At 39.6% G+C, this 26,351-nt stretch overlaps 1 protein-coding gene and 1 long non-coding RNA gene across 4 annotated transcripts in view; one reads left to right on the top strand and one right to left on the bottom strand.

The window, feature by feature from the left end:
- Nucleotides 1–4,796, bottom strand: part of LOC103148205 (XK-related protein 7-like) — a 57,356-nt gene extending 52,560 nt beyond the window's left edge. Inside the window, exons 1-2 of the mRNA XM_007566869.2 lie at nt 4,622–4,796; nt 3,835–4,515 (exon numbers count right to left, since the gene is read on the bottom strand). Coding sequence (XP_007566931.1) covers nt 3,835–4,445 — 611 coding nt within the window. The 5' untranslated portion in view covers nt 4,446–4,515; nt 4,622–4,796. The remainder of the gene's footprint in view (nt 1–3,834; nt 4,516–4,621) is intronic.
- The window catches only part of LOC103148203 (uncharacterized), a 37,745-nt gene continuing 15,838 nt past the window's right edge, over nt 4,445–26,351 (top strand). Inside the window, exons 1-3 of one of the 3 annotated variants that reach the window (XR_001664054.1) lie at nt 4,445–4,700; nt 4,795–4,931; nt 9,973–10,016. This is a non-coding gene — a long non-coding RNA (uncharacterized LOC103148203). Of the gene's footprint in view, nt 4,701–4,794; nt 4,932–5,769; nt 9,923–9,972; nt 10,017–26,351 lie in introns of those variants that run through there. The other 2 variants (XR_001664055.1, XR_001664053.1) reach the window with 2 other exon arrangements.

Genomic DNA, 26,351 nt, shown 5'->3' with positions numbered 1-26,351 from the left:
ATAGTAATCTGTCAATAGAGTTGGTACCCTTCTAAATCAATATTAGAAAAATATTTACTTGAAACAAGTTACTGATGAAAGGTCCCTTATAAGTTAATTTTGTCTTATTTCAAGTGTGCTAAGATATTTGCTCTAGAAACTCGACCAACAATCATTGGTAAGATTTGGTGTTTTTGCAGTGAACTCACAGTTCTAAGTGTTAACTCAGAATGAAACATCTGCAACATTCAGGTACAAAAGGGGAACAAAACAGTTCAAAAGCTGTGAATACTTCTGCAAGCCTCTCAAAATCCATTGAAACTGTTGGAAAAATGTTTCATGATGTCTAACAAACTGTTTTCACCTATCAAATATAATGACTTTAGCTCTTTCTCTGCAAACAAATACATAAGAACCTGGACATTTACCCATATGAGCGAGTAAATGATATCTGAGCAGCGCTGAAGGGGAACAACTACAGAGGATTCTTTTCCCACCACTCCCACATGTGCCGGTTTTTTGTATCTTTGCTGCTGGATCAGAACCGTAAACCCGAGTAACTCTGAGCCCAATCTCACTCTTCCACATTTAACCCGACTCCTCCGGCTCCCGGCTCCTTATTGTGTCTCATTAAAGCTGTTCATTACCGACTCTGCATGTGATTATAGGACTCCCTCATCTTCTATTTTTGAATATGCTGATGTAACGCAAATCTTCATTTAATGGCATCCTGTTTTTGGCTTCCTCCATCTTTACAGATTCAGCCGTAGCACGTTTTTGTGGTCATGCGTATTTCAGACGTAATTTCATTATTTATCCTGTTTAGTTTTTTTAAACTGACCCTGAGCTGAAGCTGCATGCTCCTGGAAAACTTCTTTCTATTATGCAACTGATTCATTTCTTCATATTGAATGTTAATGTGATGTTATTTGCATTTTTTCAGATTAATTCCCCAGTTGATATATTTCCTTTCTTACAGTCACTTCATTTCTCCACCTTTTGTCAAAGACTTGCAGATTTGGGCTCCAGAGTCTTTTTCCTTCATAACAAATGCAAAACCATAAACTGGTTGGATAAACAAATCCATATGAACAGCAGTGGAAGAAGAGGAGAAAATGAGGTGCAGATAAATAATATTATATTTTTATAATTATGATGCTTATAATCATATTTTTTTTCTATTCATACTTTCACTTAAATCCACTTAAAAATGAAAGTTTAAATGATAATTCTTTTATTTTAGAGTAAGCCCTACTGGAGAAATTTCTACTAGTACAAGTTTGATCTTATCTGTGTATTTTAAATTAAAACAATGTTGACATCCTGATAATGTTGAGTCTAAAACGGGTTTTTAGAAGAGAAAAGTCAACATGGTGGTGTTATGTTGGAGCAGGCGGATGTGATTGGTTACTCTGGCCTCCAGTGTCTGTGGCTGATTCTTCGCTCTGAAGCAGCAGACGATGCCAAAATCATCGAGGAAAGTGACAAAGTGGCCAAATGGCTTCATTGTGATTTTGAAAACTTGCAAGCTGAACTTTTTCTAAAGCTGCTTTGTTCCTAATTATGATTCAAAACTTGTTTATTTGAAAGAGACAAATGGTTTTGGTCTGAAAAACATCAACCAACAGCAGGAATGTCACACTTATTGGGTAAAAAGTCTTAACATTTTATTGAAGAAATGTGATCTCTTTTTAAAATATTTAGAAAAATCCTATAAAGGAGTTTAAGTACTGAGGAAAAGAAAACCCTCCAACATGAACAACTTTACAGTTTTATCACCAGAGAGACTCATCCTCCCCGCCAACCCGTTTGGCTCCTATTCTTCTCCAGGCTGGAGCATAAAAAGTGATTTTCTACATATTCGTCCTTTGTTTCGAGCCAAGCCCACCTAACATGTTTGTCTCTGAAAAGCTTTATCTCAGTCTCATTGGACCAACGGCTCCAGTTGATAGTAGGACAGGAATGGCTTTTTTATGTTATGCCTCCCAAACAAGCAGCTGGCATCTTGATCTGACTGCAGATGTGGGAATGTTTTCAAGAATCTGTTCTCCTACTGACATTTTCCACTGAAAATCAAATTAAATGTTGGATTGTTTTTTACTTCTTCACTTAGATTATGATGGATTCATTGCCTTGGGTAGTAAATTTGATCACTTTAATTCTCACTGGTCTACATATTTGATAAGTGAGCTGTTTTTATTTAAATAAGTGTAACCTAAACCTGTTACAGGTAATATTGGAGTATAAAGAAATTTACTCCAAGCCTGATCCAGGCAGCTTGACGAGCTCCAGAGGAAGGAGGTCAGCATGACATGCAGATTATTATTAAGACATTAACATGGCGTCCTGCAACGTTTGGATGCATCTCTGGTCCAGCAGACCTGAATCAAATGGCTAAATTACCTCCTCAGCATGCATTAAGCTCTGGTAATTATCCTATTAATATATCCAGGTGCACTGATGTAGATACACATCTAAAAGTTGCAGGACGCCGGCCCGAGACTGCTGCTTCTGCAGGTGGATGAAATGTTTCTAGCTTTCTGTAAGGAAATTGGTTAGAAACCCCAAACCAAGATAAGGTCTGGCTGGATGGTTCATTTTCCATAACACATTAAAATTTATATCAGCTTTTGACTTGACATTGACAATGAAACAGCCCTTTTCCAAGGTTACAAACCTGAACTTCCTTCCCTGTGAAGAAAGTTCAGTTTTGTGACCTTGGAAAAATAATATCTGAAAACTAAATCTCTCAAACTGATCAAAAAAAAAAAAACATGTAAGGTTGGAATCCTTGGGTTTCAAACCAAAACAACTCATGAATTTAGAATAAAATGGACTGGAAATCTGGCCAGTGAGTCCAGAGCAAAACTTGACTATTTATTAATCTGCAGTCAGAACAAAAGGATCAACATGAGCAACAAGGAGATCTGAAGGATGGCAATGAAACCCGAACAGCAGGAGCAACCTGGAGAGGTGAGTGGAGAACAAACAGGAAAGCAGAAAACTGAGCAACTCTGCAAAAATGACAGCAAAACATGACGAAGTAAAACTCTTAAAAGAGTAAATACCTGCACAACTGAGCAGCACTTTAGACATGAAGGCTTCACTTAGTTTGAACCTGAAGCATTTCTGATGTTTCATCACGTTTTAAAAATAGCAACAATTAGTGGTGGAATTTTTAAAAAACGCCCCGGAGCTCTGGGCTCATCCATATTCTCATTTCATTTCCAGTTCGGATCCAGTTCCCACCCAAAACGCCGCTTTCTCGAGGGAAATAAGCAACATTCAGCATCAACAGAAATAATTCACTGAAAGGAGCAGGGAGGAGGAGGAGGAGGAGGTTAAACCACAGAGCTCCTGTCAACATATCTGTATCATGACATATGGGAGCAGTGGGGAGAGAGGAGCTCCCAGTGGAGCTCCAGCAGCTGTATGCCTCCGTCTATTCAGGCTCAGCCACAGCAGGAACGGCAGCCGGACCTGAAGGTTCGGTCCGGGAGACAAATGGGCTCAGAGGGGGAGGTATCTAATCTCTCTACGGTCTGGTCGGGTTCTGCACATTTCTGTCGCCAGATCAGCTCGGTAACATGCCGGGGCGCGGGCGCGCACACGCTGATGAACCGACCGAGAAGCATGCACTGGTAGACCAACATGGAGAACCCGCACACGCACGCATTTCTAGGCTGCTTAATGAGCAGAAAGCCGTGCGGGATGCGATGCTTGTGTCTGCATCCCGCACGGTTATCCAGTACAAAGCCACACGCATGCACACACGCGCACGCGTAGAGTACGCGTGGACACAGATGCGAGCACACCCCTCTTGTTCCGCACACCTCCGGTCCGGAGCGGTCTTACCTCCAGACTTGCCCCAGCTGCAGCACGTGAAGCACGGTTTGAAAGACCCACATGCAGATGGTGCAGCATCTCCGGGGGGAGCCGACTCTCACCGCCGCAGCAGGCGGGCCAGAGGACGCATACACCGGGGTAACATTCGCGGCGTTCACCGCTGGCGCGTTCCCACCATGCTGGTCGCTGTCCTTGGTGCTTAACGTGCTATCGCCCGCTGTGGCATCGGCGCCTGCCGCGCCTGCAGCCGCCGCCGCCGCACAGCTCCCGCCGCTGCCCGAACCTTCACCGCCGCTAAGATCCGAGTAGTCATACACGAACCACCTGAAACTCAGCACCTGCACGACAGCGGAGGGCACCACGACAAAGACCAGAGTCAAGCCGAACCACCAGTAGTCGCCTCTCAGGTAGTAGTCTGCGGCCAGCCACAGGTCGGTCGCTCCGTCGGAGAAAAAGACGAGCAGGGCGCAGAGCACCCAGCAGCAGTCCAGCAGGGTGTAGGGCTTCCCACCGGCGGCGGTGCAGCGGGACCGGGCCACGGGGTTCCCCGGCTCCGACAGGCTCCTGGGCGTGTTGTCATCTTCCACAGACACCGCTGCTCCATCCGACTTAGCGGCCATGTTGGTTAGGATAGGAGAGAAAGACAGGGAAAGAGGTGGGGAAACAGGAAAGAAAGGGAGGGGGCTGTAGCTGTGTGCAAGGAAGAGGGAGTGAGAAAGATTACATCATAACTAGCCTCATCATCAGCCAATTAATTGTGAGGTACCATAACTAAGAGCTGTTAACACCGTGTCACCAGCGAGATGTTTTCAGGACATCCAGCGCGCAGAAAGGACCAAGCCCGACCCGCAGGAAGGTGTTAGTTCATCCATCAGGTAATGTTTGCCAGGTTTTGGCTGCTCTCTCTGCAGCGTGCTGCTGCAGCGCACATGACGACACCGCTGTTAAACTTCTAAATATTACACCCAGCTCCTGTCAATCCGAGAAGGCGTGAACCCGCCTCCTGTCAGGGGAAGCCAGAGATCGCAGAGACACTGAGAAGTTGTTGGGTTTTCCATCCAGAGGCAGAGACCGCATGCGGCGTTCTGCTTCCCAGGCAGACAGAGGTAAGAAATCACATGAGCTCACCGGTGAACCCGCTGTCTGCTGGGAGGTTAAAGGCTAACACTGTTTGTTCTGTCTGTCAGGCTCCTTCTCTCGCTGTATGCACAAACAGAAGCAGCTTCAGAGAGCACAGCCTTGTGTTCCTCTCACATAACAAACTGTTCTGTATGGTTTCACTCGCACAGATAGAAAACCGAATATCCCTGTTTAAGAGGAAGGCACACAGAGCATTAAAGTGGAAATATTATGTAAAATTGAGGGTTTTTTTAAGCCTTACGTTATGTTATAGTGTTATTTCCACATCAAAAACATATAAAGTGTTTTGATTCTTTCATGCATATTTTAATCTCCATGGCAACCACTCTGTCTCATCAAGCGCCACCTTTTCCCCGAAGATCCTCCTCAGAGCTGCAGTCTCCAAACTTCTGCCTCACAGAGCAGCCCTCACCCAACTCAGCTCCTTCAGACTAGCCAGCAGCAATTAGCAAACACCTGGTGGAACTGCACATCATTATGCTGTGTAACGCTAGTGAAAAAGCTGTTAAAGGCTTGAGATGACTTCCTGAAAGAGCGGTACTTTCTTAAAGAGACATCAGACTTCTTTTAAGTCATGTTTGATATGCAAAGTCTTTCTGTAACTACTGAAGGTAACAGTTACTTGATTGTGCTATAAGATGACTCCCATGGCAACACATAATATCTCCCATGGCAACCATTCTGTTTGCCAAACCTTCGGTCTCACCAAACACCGTCTTTTCCCTGCAGCTCAGTTCAGTTTGCTGTTCAAGGCGTTTTATTCAGATGAGTCCATAACTGAACTTTTTCTGTTTAATATAAAAGGATGTGGTGGAAAAGACGAACTTCATCCCCCTGAGACACATGGTGGTGGCAGCATCATGCTACGGGATGCCTTTGTCCAGCTGGACTGAGGTGACAGGAAACTGGATGGAAATGCTGAAGTTTTACCTCAAACAAGCAATATAACAATATAATGGTTTAGATAAAAGCATATTTGTGAGTTAGAATGGCCTAGTCAAAGTCCAGAGCTCAAAATGTTTGTTTAATAAACATATTCTTCATCTAAGTTGGACTTGCTGAGAAATATATCTACAAAAAAAATATTGAAAACACATAAAGTTTTGCTTCCACTTGATGATGAGCTACTTTAGGCTCTGTAAAGTTTGTGACTAATGAGAAAAAATATAAATTTAATGAAAACTTTTGCAGGAATCTTTAGCTCAAGATTATGTAATTTATTTTGAGAGTTCATTATGCATTAATTCCAGCCTTACAGCCAAACTGAATGAGATATTTCTTTGATGAATAAACATAATCCTATATGGCTCAGTGAGTTACTCTGTCTAATTTTTATGGCTGAAGAAGATTTTAAAGGGCCAGTTTAACAGAAATGCTTTAAAAGGTTGTGCAGCTTCCAGGGAGCCGCATGCAGATAAAATCTGAAAAAGTGTCCTCAAGTTGCAGATGCACAAGCGTGTAGCTGCTTTGGCACATTAAATGTCTTTTCACATCCAGGGACCAGACTGAACTGGTGCCAGACCAGACAGTAACTCTGCTGCTTCCTTTTTTATCATCTGGCTCTTTAAAGTGCATTCGTCTGATTTTAACAAGGCAGTGATGCATGAAGCTGACAGCACACAAAGCGACCGGCCTGTTTACAGCAGTGAGCATGCTAATTGATAAGATCCCATAAACTCTGGGCAGAACAGGCAGTAAAAACCTTTGGTGACTTACCGCTCTGTGCTTCACTGCCCTCAGTAAGCCGGACGCTGCAGAGCTTCATTTACATCTAGGAGCTGAGGTTTCAGATCTGTACAAACAATATTTCATAGCTTTTACTTTTAAACTTATTTTAGACAAAACAAATCTGAAGAATTTTCTCTTTTAATAATTAACATCATTTGAATGACCTTTGATTGTAATCAAGCCAGATGAAAATGGAGGACATTTTTCTTTAGAATATTTCTAGTTTTTAGTCCCACAGGGGTCAATACTTGGTCCTACTCTTTTCTCCACTTGTGACACAGCAAATCCTGCTGTAGATTCATATGTTCACCTTTATGCTGATGACACAGTCCTCTCCTCCACTGTCCTGTTATAGACTCACTACGTCTGATGAGTTTTATTAGAATCCATTTCCATTTCCAGTCTGCATGCTAAGAAAACATTTCTAAGAACAAAGTCATTTGGTTTGGTAAAAAAAAAAAAGAGACGCACCATAAAATTCTGAATGTATCGCCAGGAATCTGCATCCTTAATGTCAGGTAGAGAAAATATTTTCCTTTCAGAAGAAAAATATTGATGATTTGACTGAGATCAAATCGAGTTCCTGTATAGAAAGCGCTCCTTTCATTTCATCTGCAGTGAAAACACTGACCGCTCTTCACATGTTTGATTATTATGATGATGTCATTTACAGATCAGCATCCAAAGATTTGCTCCATAAACTTCATATTATTTAGTTTATCATTAATACTAAAATCTGCAAACCTGCTTCTGTTAACATTTTCTAAAACTTATTCTGCGTCCGGCTTGTTGTCTTTTCACTTTACTGGAATGAAATACAGAAAAATCCACAAACTGGACATCTTCACTATTCTGTTCTTCTGAATGCTGAAATTCGTTCATCGTTTTCATGTTTGTGTCATTTTGCCTTTTGCCAGGCTACAGTTGCAATAAGACGTTTGTTCTTAGCTTGTTTTATTGCCCGTTTAAATAAAGATAGAATTAAAAAACATCTTTCTAACCAATCAAAGCTCATTTACTGAATAATTCTGCCTGATATGTAGATTGTGAACAACACGGGGTTCAGCGTCTTTCCCACCAACACTTTGACACGGAGAAGCTGGAATTAAGCCGACAGCCTTCCAGCCAGGATGCTGCTGCTCTCTCTGAAACAACCATCATGGCTTCCTCCCTGCTTCACATCACAGAGAAACAGTTTACACACATCCTAATCACTGTCATGGTGATTGATCGCGGTGCTGAATCACAATGTTTACAGTCCAGATTTAGTCAACATCCTTCCAGTATTTTCTCATTTTAGTGAAGCAAAACTGACAGGATATTTTTTTCCTTTTCTTGTAAAACATAAATAACCTGTTTATTCTGTAGTTACTGAAAGAAGGTAAAAGGTGTTTTACTTATCCTTCGCCTTACAGATGCATTTGTGTCTCTTTAATCAGATAATGAATTTATTCATGTATTCTCCCCCCCATACACAATCACCCATGATCAGAGCATCACTTGAGGGAAAGCAGAGAAGGAGATTTTCACCTTTTTCCTGGCTGTGATAAAACATGTTTCACTGAAAAGTTGCTGCGTTTTTTCCTGAATCAGGGTTGATGTTTCCTCCGGAAGTCGCCGTTTTCTCCGATTCACCTGAAACTCCCCCCCAGTCTGCGCATCAGTCCAGAGAAGAGCATCTCCTGATGAATGAGGGTCATTATGAGTTGGGGAGCATGGGGAGATAATTACAGGTCTCAGATCAGCGGCGTTCTGCCGGGATGGACTTTGATGAATATACACACATAATCTGAGCTTCAGGGAGGTTTTAAAGCTTTTGAGGAAAATCATCGACTGGTTTATTACAACGTAATGATCTCACATTTCAAACTGTGTGTTATTTTTAAAGGAAAAGGAGAAAAAGGAGAGGAGTATGACAAACAACGTGAGCAGGTTTGCCTTCTTTATCGCTGAAGCTGATCATGCTGACATGTTTTAAAACAAGCAAGACTTTAACGAATAACACAATTTATCCTTCTAGCAGCCACTATTCTGTCTTTATTTTCAAGAAAAACTCATTTCAGTTCTGGAGGAAGAATCCTGGCCAAGCAAACCTTTCCTCCAACAGATTTTATCATTTGTCTAGAAGCATAACGAACCACGTTTTTCTGCAGAAAATTTACGGCTGGAGCTAAAATAACATTTGTGCAGAAATCAACTTTTAGATATATGCTGTGAAAATTATGAACATTTGTCTCCTCGGGGTGCCGAACATGCTATGATCAAATCTGCAAACTCTGACAGAAGCAGGCTCAGGGTGGGCGGCCGTCTGCCGCCGAACAAAAGAAAAACCGAGCAGCAAAACGCCGAATGGCGAGCTGCAGCAGAAAACCAGAAACCAGCACCGGTCAAAAAGACAAACAGTTAGAAACGCAGGCCTGAACACAAGTGGGAAAAGTTAAAATCCGTACTGCCATGAATTTATCTGAAAACAATAAAAACTTTGCTGTTTCTCAAAGAGATGGTCCAGAAGTGTCCAAACTTTTTACATTTTGGACCTAAACTGTTTTGTTGAAATGGAAAGACACAAAAATCGGTAAGTAAATGAGTAAATTTGATATGTCTTTGGTTTCCCTACACATATTTTAATAAAAAGGACAAAGATGTATGATTGGTGAGGAAATGGGATTTCTAAATCATGTTTATCCAAAAACTTTTCCTACATTTTTCAAGTTGATTTTATTTTACTATTTTCATCCGTGAAAAAACAACAAATCTTGTGTTTGAGGAACAAGACCTGAATATGAGTCAATCTTTTTCAAAACTGCTTGCCGTATTTAGCCAATGAATGCCCAGTTCTGAATTTGAGTAAAAATCCTTGAATATTTATGATCTGATTTCCAATTAAATCAAACTAAAATGTGAATAATGATGCTTTGGTTTGTATGCAGAGTTTTTCTTCTTATGAAGATTTTAATTTGTCAGCTGGAGGACCATCTTTGTATAAATCTTGAGTTGTTGTCGGGGCCCATAAACAGTCTTTCCAAGGGCCACTAACGGCCCCTGAGACGCAGTTTGAAGACCCCTGAGCTAATATGAAGTTCTTTTGTTTTCAGACGCCACACTTACAACAGGTCTGCAGCTTTATGCATTACTCTCTTTATTTTCTTCTTTTTACAGTTAAAAAAGGAGAATAAGTTCTGTTTTAAACTCAGACAACATGAACAGAACAGTTTATGAATTTGTTATCAAACAAATAACTATTTTAAGCTTCTACCTGTATTTCGTATGATGTTACAGAATGGAGGTTGCCTCTGGCTTCAGGTCTCACCAGGTACTTTTGTCTATTTTCTAGAACAAATATCTTAATAAATTTGAAATAAGACAAAACTAACTTTAAATTAACTTTTCAGTAAGATACAGGAGCTTTTTTCAGTCAATAATTCCTTAATATTAATGAAAAAGTTATAGTTATATTGGCAGATTATTTCACTTATAGAAAAATGTTTTGTTATAAGTGAAATTATCTGCCAAAGGAACAAAACTTTTTCAGCAACATTCAGGAATCCTGGACTTGCTGAAAAGTTATTTTAAAGTTAGTTTCGTCTTGTTTAAATTGTACTAAGTTATTTAAACTATAGACCATAAATACTTTGCCTCTCTTTGGGCTATTCTTTATGAAAATCTAATTTTGCAGAGGGAATGCACAGATTCCCCCCTGGAGTTGGTCTACATTCGGTTCCACTTTATGAAAATAGTTTATTTCATCACAACTTCTGATTTTGTTTAACTTTTAAGCTCCTACAGAAAACACTAACTTACGTTTCATTGTGGAAATAATGACTGGGAAAACGCCAGCTGCTGTTTTACAGTGATAAAGGATCAGAATTAATTGCGCCTGCTGACACTGAGGGCTGACTTCTGTCAAATCATTAAATGTGACTTAAAGACGAGACGTTGCTTGACTTGGCTTTTTCAGAGGCCTTCATTTTTCTCTTTTAACAGTTTTAAAAATGGCTTTTCGCAGCAGAGGGAGGTAGGCGGATGAAACAACACAGGAAGATGCAGCAAACAGCAGAGTGTGAAGAGTCTGCAAGACTAACAGCGCAGGAGCGCAAAGATTAAATATGGATGGATGGATGGATGGATGGATGGATGGATGGATGTGCACTGAAAAAGTCCTTATAGCTACTGAACTTTTTCACATTTTGTCACACTACAACCAAAAGCTTTGTGTTTGATTGGATAAGTAGAACATAAGATGGTTTTGGTTTCCAATAGTTTTTTTTTAAACCAATAAACTGTCCTGCAGTAATTTGTGCATAATCAATCATCTCTGGTTCAATTTTCCCATCTGATTATCATAGAGCTGAACGAAATTATGCATGTTGAGGCTTCTGGTTTATATCAGCTCAGATAATAAGCTCAGAACCGTCATCATTTCACAGAAAGCCATTAAAATGTCCTTTAATGGATGGGAGATTTGATAACCATTGCAATCTAAAATTAGTATTTTTATTTTATCATGCATGGTGTGTGTTTTTTTATCACAATAAGAAAAAAGAAAAAAGGAAAATATGTGGGCCCTAAGGGTGGGAAAAACTAAAAATAACACCAAATTTCAAAGTGGAAGAAGTCCACAATAGACAGAAATTAAAGGGTTTTCATGCAAAACAGTAAATGATGTAGATTATGTCTGTTTAGGTTGTTTGGTGTGAATGAACAAGAGACGTCTGGTTCGCCTAAAAACCTCGGTCTCAGTTTGAAGTGAACTCTGCTTCGGTTTGAATGCATATGTGAACGCAAAGTGGACTGGAGACCGCTCCAAAAGCAGGAAGCGGACTATACCCCAGGGCATTCTGGGTAAATACAACCAAAACAAACGCATGTGAAATGGCTGCTGGATTTTTTGCAAAAGACAAAAGAGAAATCCTACAACTGTTAAAATCTGACGCCATTTAACATGGAGAGACGAAGGAAGCACTCATGTCTCCTTTAGAGGTTTTGGTGTCGTTTCCTTCAGTGGTTCCTGGTGCAGCGCCACCACAGGCCAGGAGGGGAACACGTTTTTCTAGAGGGTTTTTGGTTTGACACAGTGGAGTGTGAAAGTGAACCACAGCAGCTGAAAATGTAACAAATGTTGGCATATTTGTTCCCAAACTGAACTGAATCTACCAGACTATCAAGTATGAAAACAAACTAAAGTCTGGTAAAGAAGTGGCTCAAGAACTGGGAGCGCCAGTGTGTTACTGGGGGGGGTCTGTCTGAGGAGTGGGAGTTTGTGTGGCGTGGCAGCTGCCATGTTCACTTTCCGTTGTTTAGTCACATGCTGCAACAATGTGTGCAAACACACACACACGCACACACACCCACACACACACACGACAAAAAAAGACTCCCTGCCAATAGAAGGACAGTGAGCACAGAGAAAGGGACACAAAGGGAAACATTCAAAGTCTTTCACCTGCTGTACACATCATGCTTTCACTGTCTGCTGCAAGCATGCGCACACACACACACACACACACACACACACACACACACACACACACTGCCCGTCCACCCTGCTGGCCCTCAAGAGCTCAGGTTCAGTGACGGATTCACACAGACAGCCTGACATAACAGGCAAACAGCAGAGATAAAGTGAGGTAGAAAGACACAGAAGGAGAGACAGAAAGACTTCCAGAGACGAGTGCGGCTGAAAAACGAGGATGGGCGACGTGGGATCATTCTAATCCTGTTATAATGTTTATATAAAGAGAAGTTATTACTCAACCATTAGGGTTTCTTCACTTGCTGCGGGGCAGAGAGGACTAAAGAGCCCAGCGACGGCAATTTACCAAGTTAACCGATATCCTTTTCACAGAAATGTGAAAGAATTTTGGATTTCTGGAGCGTTTTTTAAATATTTTCTGACAAACGGCTGCAGAGTGAAGCTGTTGGCAAAGTAATTCTGGGTTTAAATCCTGAATCTGCATGAAGTTTGAATGTCCTCACTGTACATGTGTGGGTCACTTTAAATTACCGTTAGGTGTGTGTCCTGTGTGGCTCACTGGCTACTTCATTAGTAGGTCAAGCAATTCAACTCCTTCATATAAAAAAAACAAATCAGTCGATCATAACTCAATGCATCTGGGCACCTAGATGAGGTGACTGAGGTCAAACAAAGTCTCAAATTGGGGAAAAAAGAAAATTTATGGTATTTTGAAAGCATCGTAGTGGCTGGTGCTAAAAGATTTTAATCCAGCAGGACGCTTTAGATCTGCAGCCAGGTTCTGATGATGAATGTTACAGGGTGTGGTCCGGCTTTCTGTTCCAGACTCTTTAGTGACTCTTACATTTGTGAGAACAAGGAAAAACTTTGGTTCCATACATGTGAGGAAGTAAAAAGAAACTTTCCAAAGGCTGAATTGTTGTGGAAGAGACCGGTTTAATTCAGCGGGGAGAAGATAGCAGAAGGTACTGTACCTCCCAGAGACAGCTCTGTCTCACACAGCTGATGCTGCATTGGAACGAGAAGCTGGTGAAACATGGAGGCTCCAGAAACATCTTAAAATTTATTCCCCAACACACCAACACCTCGACGATTCCAATAATAGTCACGAGATAACAGCCGATTTACCAAAACACGCTGCTGTGTGTGGGAGTGGATTCAAAAAGTGACAAAAGTCACAGCCGCATATTTTAGTTTTTTTTTTTTTTCATGCTAAATGTAATTTCTCTGTTGGCCACTTTATTAGGTACAACTTGTGGTACTGAGCTGGAACCCATTTTTATATTTAACCTTTGTGCACGAGTTTCAGCAGGATGAAACCAGCTGGAAACCAGATTCTGTTTAGCAACGGATTCCTTGTCCTGACTCCAGAAGGAGTGAAACAGAGTTAAAAATGTTTAATAAGTAAAAAATATGAAATGTGCAGAAACTATGACCCAAAAGTTAAAGGACCTGAGAACCAAGAACCGTGTGAATCCAACAGAGCATCTGGTGAGGAAGGAAACAAGATGTGGAGTTTAAGTCACTGAGCAAACAACAGCTATGAGGGAGAAATGATAAAACATGTAGTAATTGTCTCGGACTGCAATGAATAATCAGATTAATCGTAATAAATCAATTATTTAAATAATTTTCAACTAATATAGTCAATGTCTTCTGGAAAATTAGACTACAATTTTCACAAACTGCTCCCAAGTATAAAGGGTTTGACCTCCGACGTCTGAGTGAGACGCCAACATGTCCTCTGATTGGCTGATGGATGATGAGCGTTAGCGCCACGGCTAAGTTATAAATACATCTCTGTTTACATCCGTCGCTGCCATGATTTGTTTTGTCTCATTGCGTTCATGTGTGATTTTAATTTCATTAATTATTTAATAGAAACGTCGCAATTGTGAAATTGTGTTTTTTTTGACATTAGAAGAATATCGACAAAGATGTTTAATGGAAACGCAGCTAAACAGGATGTCAGTTTACAAAAGAGCAGAAAGTCTCTTTGGACAACCTTTAACATTTATGTGTAGCCCATTTTCATAGTATGAACATTCTGCAGCTGATGCTATAATAAGCCAGAATGAAAAAGGGTGAGGTTGGATGTTCCTTCTTCATTTAAACCTCTGTAAAAGGATTCGGTAAATCTGGGCCTGACTGGTCTGTCTGAACAGGCTCTGGGAAAATCCATCACACACTGTCTAAAGGCTGATTGACGCTCCACTAGGGGCCGGCATGATTGAGAGCTGCTGTTGGCTCACAACACTGATCTCATACTAAACTGGGCAGACTCCTTGCACGCTGCTATAAATAATGGAGGCTGTTCCTCTCTATCAACAGTTTTCCACTGACTTCCTAAAACGAACCAAGATGTACGATAGAGAATGATGAGACAGGTAAGAATGCAAATCTGTCAGATTTAAACACAAAAGAGCTTTCAAAATCGCGTTGAATCAATCAAGCAGCAGTTAAAGTCTGGTTGTTGGTCCTCTGCAGCAGCGTGGTGCACAGAGCAGCAGTAGCCATCAATAACTGCTGCAGCTGGCCTGTAATTTAATGCACTCAGCCTTCAGGTGTTTAAGGAAGAATGTGTTGCAGACTCCAGAGCAGCTAATTCTCACATGCTGAGCATGACACCCTCAAAATTCTCCACACGCCACAGATCCATTTTCTCACACCAAAGTGAAAAACAATTTCATAACTGATTACTTGCCAGAAGAAAGTGACATAAAGCCCAAATTCAGACTGAACGGAAAGCATCGTGCAGCAACTGCAAAGCTTTTGGACCAGAGAACCAGAAGGTTGGTTTTATTACAGTTTATCCTCTAGTAATTCAGTCTCTCCTCTGCATCTTCCCTCCTCTTCTCCAGTAGATCATAAGAGATATTATTCAGTTAAGAGACATTCATTCTGACAGTGCGCTGGAAAAGGAAAAAAAATATATATATTTATATATTTTTGCCTTGTATGTCAAAAAGTAAGCATAAACTCTAACATTTTTGGAAATATTGAAAAGTAAAAAAAGCAAACAGTTTATAAGCTCTGGAAAACATTAAGAGCCCACTGCACTGAACCCCATGGAAAACCTGCTGGTTATTCCAAGTATTGATTTCTGAGTTAAAACTTTGGTATTATTGTTTCTAAATGAATATGAACTTGTTTTGTTTAAATTATTTTAGGTCTGAAAGCTCTGCATCTTTTTCATTACTTTGACAATTTCTCATTTTCTACAAATAAATAATACATTTTTGCTTGGAATTTCGGAGACATGTTGTCGGTAGTTCATAGAATAAAAGAACAATTTTCATTTTACTCAAACATTTATCTATAAAAGTCAAATCAGAGATGATTAATTGTTTATGATCCTGCAACAGAATTTTTGCTTGTTGGTATTTAAGCTTGATACAGAATGTAATAAATAAATTCAAACCAAAACAGAAAAATACCCAAAGATTCATTTTTGTTTAGAAGTAACCACGGTAAACATGTCAATGTCGTGAGTCAGAAATGAGTTCTGTTAGTATTACAGCTGCAAGGTAAACAACATCCTTATTATTCAACGTCAGTCTGGAGAATCTGCAGAACACTATGGAAATTTATGTGACACTTAACAAGAAAATCTGCTTTGTTGGAAACAGCTAAAGGCTAAATAAAGTCAGGATGCAAATGCAGGCTCCATGTCTCCATTTTCTGCTTTTTTACGGATCTGAAATATGTTTCAGCCACATTTTTGTTCGTATTTCAAGTCTAATTATCATGTGCATGGCACACATATGAATAACTTTAGTGAAGACATCGTCATGCAGAAGACGGTCTAGATATTCTTGGCTAATAATAATAATCCTTCCCCAAAAAGAGTCATTTTCTTTCATCCTTTTAATTATTTAGCTTCAGCAATGAGGAGGATTTTTTCTTCTTCTCATCTCGGTCTCCAAAAACGGCAACTGTCTCATTATGATTTTAATAATCTCACTACAGGAAGAACGATGACTGGATGGGCGAAGGGGAACGTTGCCACCACACCTCCGTTGCTATTTTGGGTGCACATATTTTTACTCTTTTGGATTATTTTCTGTTCCATGGTTGTTTTCAGATCCACAGATTTTAACACGTCCAAGTTCAGTCAGTCAACTGGAAAAAACATTATTATTTAGCTTGGAATAAAACTAGATTATTAGTTATGTTGATTACAAAGTGGCAGCTTGAATGCAGAGAGGCCGCCATATTACAAATCCAGTTCAAGGGCCTTTTGACCTGAACTATGACATTGTAAAAGGTTTCAGTATTGACAAAGTTAGGCTTCTATAACTGGACATCACTGCACTTTAAATATTTTTCTCAAACACAACAATGCAGCGTTCTGTGTTGGTTATCCTCACCGACACAGGCACATTTGATAGCTCAGTTGCTATCAATTTTATTATTTTGCTTTATGTATTTATCCAGTTATTAAGAACAAATTATTTATTTTCCTTAATCTGGCAGGGAGGGAAGAACACATGGTTGATGTCAGACCAGCTAACACAATCTGCCTGCTGTTAAAAGCTTAATAAGTCTTCTGATAACCTCCGTTACAACAGAAAATTTGTGGGAAATAAATACATAAATGAAATTCTGATGCCAGAGAAGCATAAAAAAAGGATTTACTTTCGTCCAATCAGGTTTGGCCCTTCCTCCTTCATCTGCAGACATACCTGCTTCTCAAAGCAATGCCACATCGTTTAAAACTTAACATTTGTCCAGCCGGAATAACTTAATCTGAGAAGGCATCTTAAGCTAATTATAATAATAATAAAACCTATAAAATTGTGTTTTTTGCTGTTTTCCTCACCTGTTTATTTTTGTACAAGTTACCTTGGTAACATTGTTTACATGAAAACCGATCACAAAGCTACTTCTCTCTGTTGCAAAATCACAGAGGATTGCAGCCTTGAACACGGGCTTTTCCTCCTTTCAACTGAATCCAGCATCATGGAGGTAAAAAGTAACAACCAGACATGTTTCATACAAAAGTACAGAGCTCCTTGTGTCTTTGATAAATACTGCAGCTGGCTGCTGCGTTTTCCCGTTAAAGACAAGTTTCTGCACCCTAACAATTCATAACACTTTGCATTATGTCAGAGATTTTTAAAAGAGCATTCTTATTAAACATGACATTTCTCAGACACAATTTAAAAATTACTCTGTTTTGAGAAGACACTAAAAGTTTTAATTATTGTAAGTAAGATACTTACTACTCATAAACTACTGACAAAACCCCATTTGATCTATTTTAACTTTCAACATCTGTCCCACAATAAAGGTGGAAACATTTTGACTTACGATGATGCTCTTAGCTTCACAGCAGTTTCTCCAAAGATACAGCTTTATTTAAACGTGGCATGTTATCAGAAAAAAAGAAACACTTTACAGTGTTCATCTAATTTATCTTCCATCATCTTCAGCAGATCACAATCTTTAATCCAACCATACTTCCCTGCCTTCAGACTTTGCAATTGTAATTTTGACAAGTTATGTTTGTGACGAGGCTCCTGATGAATAAATCTCTGTCACCTACCACAGCTTAGACCTGGGCGAGGAGGAGAACTGCTGCACAGTCAGTGTTTATCTAAAACTCCTGACAACATGTTTTCCCTGCCAGTGCTCTCCCCCATACTTTAATATCACTTATAGTGGTTTATTTACGACCCGCAGGCCCATCAGTGTTCTTAGCTTAATTACTAAAGGGTTATGTGTAATCACTGATGGAAGCTTCTGGAGACCGCAGAGAAAGATTGGCTGAGAGAAACGAAAGGTGGCCATAAAAGTGAGCGCTGCTACCTGGGTGAGGGAGAAGGAAATGAGAGGCAAACACACGAGGGAGGATAAAAGACAATTACGTTTTATCCATATGAAGCAAATGGTGAATGGCTGCAGGAATTGAGGAGTTAGTAAAAAGATGCATATATATCTTTTTGAACCATATTCTCTTTGTTTGAGGTTTTACAGCTCAAACCTATCTGATTTACAACATGAGATATTCACAGGAATTATGGGTGTAGCAACATACATACAGTACTGAGTGTAAGAAAACGATTTTATTAAAACATTAACATTTTTTGTTTTGGTTTTCCACAAACAGACCGAGGGCTTTCCAAAGCAAAATTTATCTTAAAAACAAAATTGGAAATCTTTGCTAACTGATTCAGTCTAAGTTTGACCAGAGGGCATTTTTTAAAAATTGACATACTTTCCTCTGTTTTGGGAAAAAAAAAAAATGTCTACTTAAGTTGAAAACACCAAATCACTCACACTGCAGCACAGAAACTCAGCAGGACATATTTAGCTTTCCCAGCGCAGCACGAGGCTAAAGATGATCCCACAAACACTGAGCTTTGTGATTTCTTTGACTTTGTTTACCCTTTCCTTTTTCTCAACATATTCAGCAGATGACTAAGTTTTAATTGATATGATGCCGGCTCCGCCCCCATGAGGAAGTAGAGCAAACCTCCGACAAGCAAACGGTTGTATAATGGCTGAGGTGGAACTCAGTGCATCACCTGAAACATTTTTGAGTCATTTTTCCTCATAAGACACCAGGCCATAAAGCTACAATCGTAATATACACGAATAAAATCACTGCCTTCACTTAATGATCTCTGATTGGACCATCAATAAGTGTCATTATGACAAAAAATGAGATACTCACCACCAGATGACAGTGTGGTAGTTGGTCAGTCACAGTTCCATGAGGTCGGCTGCAGGCCTTGATCCATTTCTTGCATTATTCCATACTGTTTTTGTTTTTTTTATGTAATAATCGTATTCCACTGTCTATCTGCCCTGGGTAACACCTCGTCCACCACTGACAGCGTTAACCATGATTTCCCATTTTCCTTGAAATGTCCATGACCGCTGGGATTAGCAAAGACCAAACCAGGTGTGTAACCCAACAATCCGTCCTGCCAGGTGGCAATGCACATGCGCACACCGACATTACGTCACAGGTTGTTTACTCAGCAGATTTGCTATGGATCTTAACTGTGGAAGTTTCGTTTTACCTGTTTTGTTTCGTCGAAGATTACGGTAAATTTAATTTAATTTCTAGCTTTCCTTCAGCTGCTCTCTTAAAACTTTATGTTTTAAGTTTATATAGCAGGCAAACACATTTATAAACGGCTTTAGTTCGCCGTCTTTAATGTCGTTGCCATATTGTAAACAACAGCTGCAGCCTGTTCGGCGCTAACTGCGATTCTTCGGAATGTAGCTAAATACGACGGTAGCGGTTTTCGAAAGGTGGCACCGACAGATAGCCAGCTATTCGGGACAAATTGCGACAAAGACCCAGGAATGATTGACAGGAGGCGTCATGTCAGATTATATAAAACAAGACGGATCTTTAAAATCCCCCAAAAAGTTGTTGCTGTAGATATTTAAGCAATAGAAAGCTTTTCTGTGTTGTGTTCATGACTTCTTGTTATTGGTTTTCATGATGTAACACACGTTGAACTGTCTTGCTGCTGAAATGTGCCATATAATAAACTTAATTGATGGATAGGTTATAAAAATATACGCCTTTTTTGTGGCCATGTCAATTCACATGGACCTATTTTCATGTTTTGTGTTCAGATTTGAGATTTGACTTTTGAATATAATATTGAATGCTTTTGGCAGATTTGTCCACGTTTTGCAGTTAATTTAAATATATATATTTTTTATCTTTTCTGGACATTTTAAAGCTTTTTAAATTATCATTTCATTGCATTTGCACCACAACTATTAAGTGAACCTTGATGCATTAACAGGTTCACAGTTTTTTAAAACTTAATTTTAATATTGTGATGACTGCAATCAGATTCTATGAAGAACTGTGTTTTATAGGATATGTATACGTGATAGTGCTCCGTATTTCAATGCATTCTATAGAGTATAAAAAAGCAAAAGTATCAGTTCTCTAGAGGTAATTTGGTCTTCCAGTGTCCAGCAATAAGACTCATCTCAATCAGCTGGCCAAAGCAATAAGCTCAGCACATATTCCCTCAGAGCCTCATGCCTTAAACCCAATAAACTGAAAGCAAAGCCTAATGAAATGGATGATACAGAGGGAGGATAAGCTAGAGTCAAAAAATCAATGAAAAGGAGCAACGCTCTGTCTCCTGGCTACAGAGTTTGCCAGCTGGAGACCATAAAGTTTGGAAAATTCATCCATTAGAAAAAGCAAAAGGTGCAACTTCTTGTTGTGGATATTTAGATGTGCTTTGTCTTTGCGTTTCTTTGTTTTCCACTTCAGCCTCATCGTTCAACTTAATTTTTATGAAATACACAAGAGATGCGTTTCTTTGGGGTTGTGTTATTGTTTCTGCCGGAGCCTTTTAGAATACAGACTCAGATGCTTCAGAATGTTGTTGTTATTATTATTATTAAGAACCAATAACTTACTGTTGAGGTAGCAAAATTGTCATGGGATTGCAGACGCCTGTAGTAGAGAGATGAATAGTTTTCGGAGAGCCAGTTTCAGGAGTGTGAGAAATCGGCTGTGACTGCAGAGAGCTGGGTCAAACCTGGCAGGAAGAGCATTCTGCTGATAAAACTGGATTATCTGCACACACACTTACACTGAAGGCACATGTACCAGAGTATCAGAGGCATATTATTCAGAATAGTGTCCGTAAAACTGTGTAATTCAGTCGACAGACCTCAAACATGACATGTACTGATACATTCGCACAAAGGAACCCAGTGTGAGTGCAGCTGCTTTGAACTAAACACAGAAGAAAAGAAACAATTTGTTCACATACAGGACATTTCTTTGCATAATGTGAAACTAAAATGAAGTTATTTTTTAAAGTTCACATTGAGGTTGATTGAGCCTCTGCAAAGCTGTAACTTTGACATTAAAAGTGCCACAGCTCAGTCACACTGCATCCTATTACTTGGATGTTTCGTGCATCTTTATATTTTTTTGGTTTGTGTATTTTTTCTCACTCTTGTCAATGTTTGCTTTGTGTTTGTTTCACATGAAAAGACCAGATGTAGGTAGTAACTAGTTACATTGACTCAGTTGCTTTTGCTTAAATATTGTGGCTACTCTACCCTCCTCTGTAAAGTCACAGTGGAATCAGCGATTTTTGTTACACATCTTAGATTAAAATGAAAGAACTTTAGGACCTGAGAGGTCCGGCCCAAGTCCAGTCCTGGAAAGCTACAATCCAGCAACTTTCAGATGCATCTCTGCGCCAACAAACGTGAAGGTTAATCTGATCCCGGTGGGTTGAAGGAGGATGCATCTAAAGCTATGTTGACACTGCACACCTTAATGTTCCATTCCAATTTTTTATGAAATCCATTGTTTTTTTTGCTTGTTCGTTCATATTTCTGAATATTTGCGTCTTGTATGTGATCCCTTGTGAGAACTGCAAACAACCTAGAATCATCAGTAGTGGATGCCGTAATGTCACACGTAGTGAGAACGCTCAGTGGGACTGAAAAGTCAGGACTATTTGCACAAATTCTACAAAAATCCCAGATAATATGGCAAAAGCATATGATTTAATTTTAAACAGCTACATAATGTGCTGGTTTTAATTCACATTTCTTTTGCCATATACTTACTTTATATGTATGAATTTGCACTTACAGCTGTGAGCTTTTTTCTGTACCGTTGAACTGAATTCTGTGATGCTGTAGTTTCCATGAATCCTGGTGTAGCATGTCGACACATGGATATTTGGATTCTCCCGGGTTTAATGCATCATTTTTTTTATTTTGGAATAGTTCTTGGTCCAGTGGGTCCAAGACCAGAGAGGTGTGTATTGTGAATGAACTGAGGATAGAGGCTGAAGTTGTGAAGTTGTTAATCCAAGCAGAAACATCTGTTAAAAAGCTGATAATCCCGCTGTGTTAACAGACGACGCTGCTGCTGCAAAGAACACGGTGCAGATGTTAATCTGGCGCCATCTGCTGCTTCATCACTGGAATTACATTCTGACAGAAACTATTAAAAGATCAACTGTTATGTCGTAAATGTATAAACAAAAAAGGTATTGTAAAATAGATTAGTTACTTGATTTGCTTAAAGTAAATGTAGAAACAAAGAAGTTCTCAGATTCATTTAAGACTTCAGCTGTTTTGGAGTCGCAGTTTCACACTTTATTTCAGTCGATGGCATTTTTGTCACTTCTGGATTATTTTACTCTAAAAGCTAAAATTGTCTTTCTTTAAGTTTAAGTGAATTAAGAAAATCTCATTTCAAGTTCCATCCAACATATGCACTGCCATATATGGAGCATGAGCCAGGTTGTTCTGTTAAAACAGATTTTCCAACAGGAATAAGTCAAATGGATGTACAGACGCTTATTGGCAACACAGTAAAGGATGGAGTGAACTCTGTTACTATCCCACCTTCTAACTGTAGGATTAGGAAACAAGCTTTATGCAGAATAATGACTGCAAATAAATATGTTGTGATGTGTGTTTTTCTGTGTTATTTTGAGATGTTCTGTCTTTAGTCCTGTTTCCCTGAGTCTCTGTCCTGCCCTCCCTGCTGGTTGATCCCAGCTGTGTCTAGTTTCCTGATTACCCTCCTCCTGTATTTAAGTCCACCTGTTGTCTTTGTCTCTTGTTGGTCCTTGTCTAATGTCATTCATTCATCATCTGTTTGCTTCCAGTGATTTTGAGTTTGTTTTCCTGATTCTTTATTAAAACCATCATTCACCATCATGACTACCTGGGTTCAGCAGCGTCTTCCTCACCTCCAGCCACTGCACATCATGACAGCATAGAGCTCAAACAGAGACACAGTGAATATAAAAAGTCTAAACACTCCTGTTGAAATACCAGGTAAAACAATGTAACCAAGATAAATCATTTCAAAACTTTTCTACCTTTTAATGTGATATTAACATTTCTCATGTTAATCTTTGATCTAAAGCCTTCATCTGCAGAAAGGTTAAGAATCTTCAAAATGAATCTTCATCCATAATCAGGATGTTTGGAAAAGTTTTTACAGGCAGGCCTGACAGCAGCACTGAGGAGCGACGTGACGTTCTGGATAGTTCTGGTCGTGTTCTGGAGGTAACTGAAAAAAAATTATTTGCAAAAATCGAAGGCGTCTGAAATACTGGGGCATAACGTGTTGTGACTGAGTGACTCTTTGTATTTGATTCTGTCAGAAATAAAACCATTTGTTGTGACCTAAATGAGTCATTCTCTCACAAACCGTTCAGTCTTTCAGTAACTTGCTGCCAAGACTTCAGGTCACTCTTTGGTCTGGTGGATCTCTCTTGGCTTCAGCAAAGTAGCAATAAAAACCTGGATCTTTCTCGGAGCTCTTATGGCTTCTAACCCCGGCCTCTGGATGGGACCAAACCAGGACCAAAATATGCTTTAAGTGTTTTCATTATATGTTTTTATTTCTTATTCCCTGCTGCCCAAAATTACGTCTGGCTTAAATCACTTTGTCTAGAGAACTAAAACGTTCTGACGTTAGAACGAAAAGGAGCTTCCAAAGAGTCGCTGACACTTCAGTTTCTCTAATGGTGAACATCAAACTGCGTTACTTTTACTCTTTCTGCATGGCTGGTGCTGCTTTTCCTGCAGGTGTGGACTCAAACCACAGGACTTTGACTTGTTGTTTAGAGTTTAAAACCACAGTTTATAATTTGGGACTTGAGTTTTATGGCTCTCAGAACCTAAAACTTGCTATAACTGTGGGTCTGCAGAGAGGTTTGAGTCCTGTGGGACGTATGCAGCACGCAGGGTGTTATCTGCTAAACATCCAGGTTACTCGTAAACCTAGAAGTGTTAGAAATCTCTGCTGAGAATCAGATTTCATCATGGCAGTTTGTTTTTTAATTAAAAATGAATCTTGTAAATGAAGACATAAATTGATGAGTAGTAGAGTTGCACCAGTGTTTCTAGCAAGTTCTTTTATATTCTGTGGTGAATTTTTCTTTGCAGAAATGTTGATGAAGAGAATATTGTCCTTTGTTTTATATCTTTCATGCATTTTTCAATAGTGTAAAATGTTATCCAAGTTTTGGTAACGTGGGCAGAAAACAACATAAAGACTTCAATGGATTTATTAAGTACACCTCTCCGTCTTTAAGTCATTTTCAATAACTGCTTCATTCTCTGATGTTGGTGCATTTGAAGTAATTTGCTTTCCTATCCAGCAGAGGGCTGTTCTGAAAACTGGCATCACTTTTTGTTCAGTTCAAACTTTGAACACAAATTTAATATCCATCATTTCAGATGCAAAAGATTTAGAGGTGTTTTTTTTTCTCATAATAATTACATTCATTTACTTTTTCACTGTTAAAAGACAGTCAGCTGGAGGTCTGAGCAACCAGAATAGCACCTGATCACATAGTTCTGTCCCCCAAAGAAATAAACAAAGCAAGAAAAACCAGTGGAATTGATGCCAGTGAGTCTCGCAGTGCGAAGCGGTTTGTAAAACAGCTGATGAACGCTGGTGTGCAGCAGCAGCCGCCGCTTGCTTCTGGTTTGGTTTCTTCTGCTCTCTGTGTTGTGCTTCTTGAAAGATCCAAGTTTTTATTGCAGCTCGTTTCACGCCAAAAGAAGCAGCGGACCACACATCCAGAACCGCAGCAGAAACACAGCAGCTCCTGGAGGCTTTCAGGTTTTTGGGTTTCTAGAACCTTTTGTGTCGCCATAAATCACAGCTAACTGTGCAGACGCTCTTTGACAGAAGAATTAAAAAAAATCTTAATTAGGAATTTAGGATGATGTTTTTATTATCAAAGAAAGGGGAAAAGATGATGAATAAGAAAGGAAAGATGGTGGTTCTGGTTAAACTAACGATTATACAAAGTCTCACATTTCATTATGAAATATTTGTCAAACTGAGAAATGCCAAAATATTACAATAGAGTCTGACCTTCTGGAGGACTGTAAACTGAGCTTTAACCTAAAAAGGTTTGGTGGTTCATGATGTAACTTTGTAGTGAAATTAATTACATGTTTGCTTTTTTAGCTCTTTAGACAGACTGAGTTCACTTCCATATGTGTGGGAATCACAGCTCAGCTTTTCTCCATTCTTACTGTTTTACATATTTTGATTTTATAAAACCAGATTAAAGTTTTCCCTAAACAGATTTCCCCTACCTTAGGTTTGCATCTCTGCAGCTCCTCCAGAGTAGTTTGGTAGTTGGATCTGAGTTCTGTGAAACGGACAGATTATCGCCTGATGACCAAAACCTGCTTTGAACTTTCCCTCAGATTTCTCCCTGACCTTTCTGCTGCGCTCCTCCGTCTTCATCATCCTGTTTATTGGCTTTTTTGTTCGTTCCTTAACGAAGCTCAGAGGCCGTCACAGCTGGATTTGTGGTGGGGATGAATTACTCACAGCTGGACCCAATTTAGTGGCTTCTGAAGACACAAGATATCACAGGCTGAGCACAGATGCATGCCACACTGTTTTGCTGTAAAAAACTCAAAAACCATAATGATTTCACTCCTACTTTGTTTATTCACTACTTTGTGTCACTATATCAAATAAAATCTCAATATGTTGAAAAGCATAGGCTTAATTTTTATGTTTTACTCAGATGTTTTAATTTGTTTCAGCTCTATGTGAAAAACTAATTTGAATGAGAAACATTTTCAGACAGAAATAAAGATGCAAACCATTGAGAGTCCCTTTGGAAAATATGAAATATCTTTCCCGTCTCGCTCTCTCCAGCTTCACCTGCTGATTTAGTTACTCCTGTTTGCCGGTTTGCCAGGTTTCTTCACGGAGCAGAAACCTGGAGTTTGTGGTCTCCCAAGAGCAAATTTCATTCCAGCAGGTTCAGCTGTCGGCCTCAGAAACGGTTCATCTGGAGTATGAGTGTTTGCAGGTTTTTCTGCTGAGTTTGCATCCCCATATTTGAAGACAACATTTAGGCAAATGCAGAGTCACAGCTGCAAGATTTCTGTTTTGATGGTAAATTGAGATCCAACTGATCAAAACCAGTAAGAAAAATCTGATTCCATCATTTTAATTGGGTGGCTGCTGTCTTATGCAAAACAAAGCATTTTCCTCTGAATAAACTGATGCATTTTAACCTGGAATGATCAGAAATATGCCCCAACACAGTTCTCCTATAACTGTGTTGGGGCATATATAACTCCTTCTAACCCCACTTCCAAACGGCCGGACTGCGAATCGTTTTGTCAACAAGACGGAGTATTTTGTAGTAAAAGCTTCATCTTT

The sequence above is a fragment of the Poecilia formosa genome, unplaced genomic scaffold, assembly GCF_000485575.1.
Source record: "Poecilia formosa unplaced genomic scaffold, Poecilia_formosa-5.1.2 Scaffold200, whole genome shotgun sequence".
Lineage (NCBI taxonomy): Eukaryota > Metazoa > Chordata > Actinopteri > Cyprinodontiformes > Poeciliidae > Poecilia > Poecilia formosa.
Note: the sequence above shows the minus strand (reverse complement) of the source record. Positions and strands in the feature narration are given on the sequence as shown.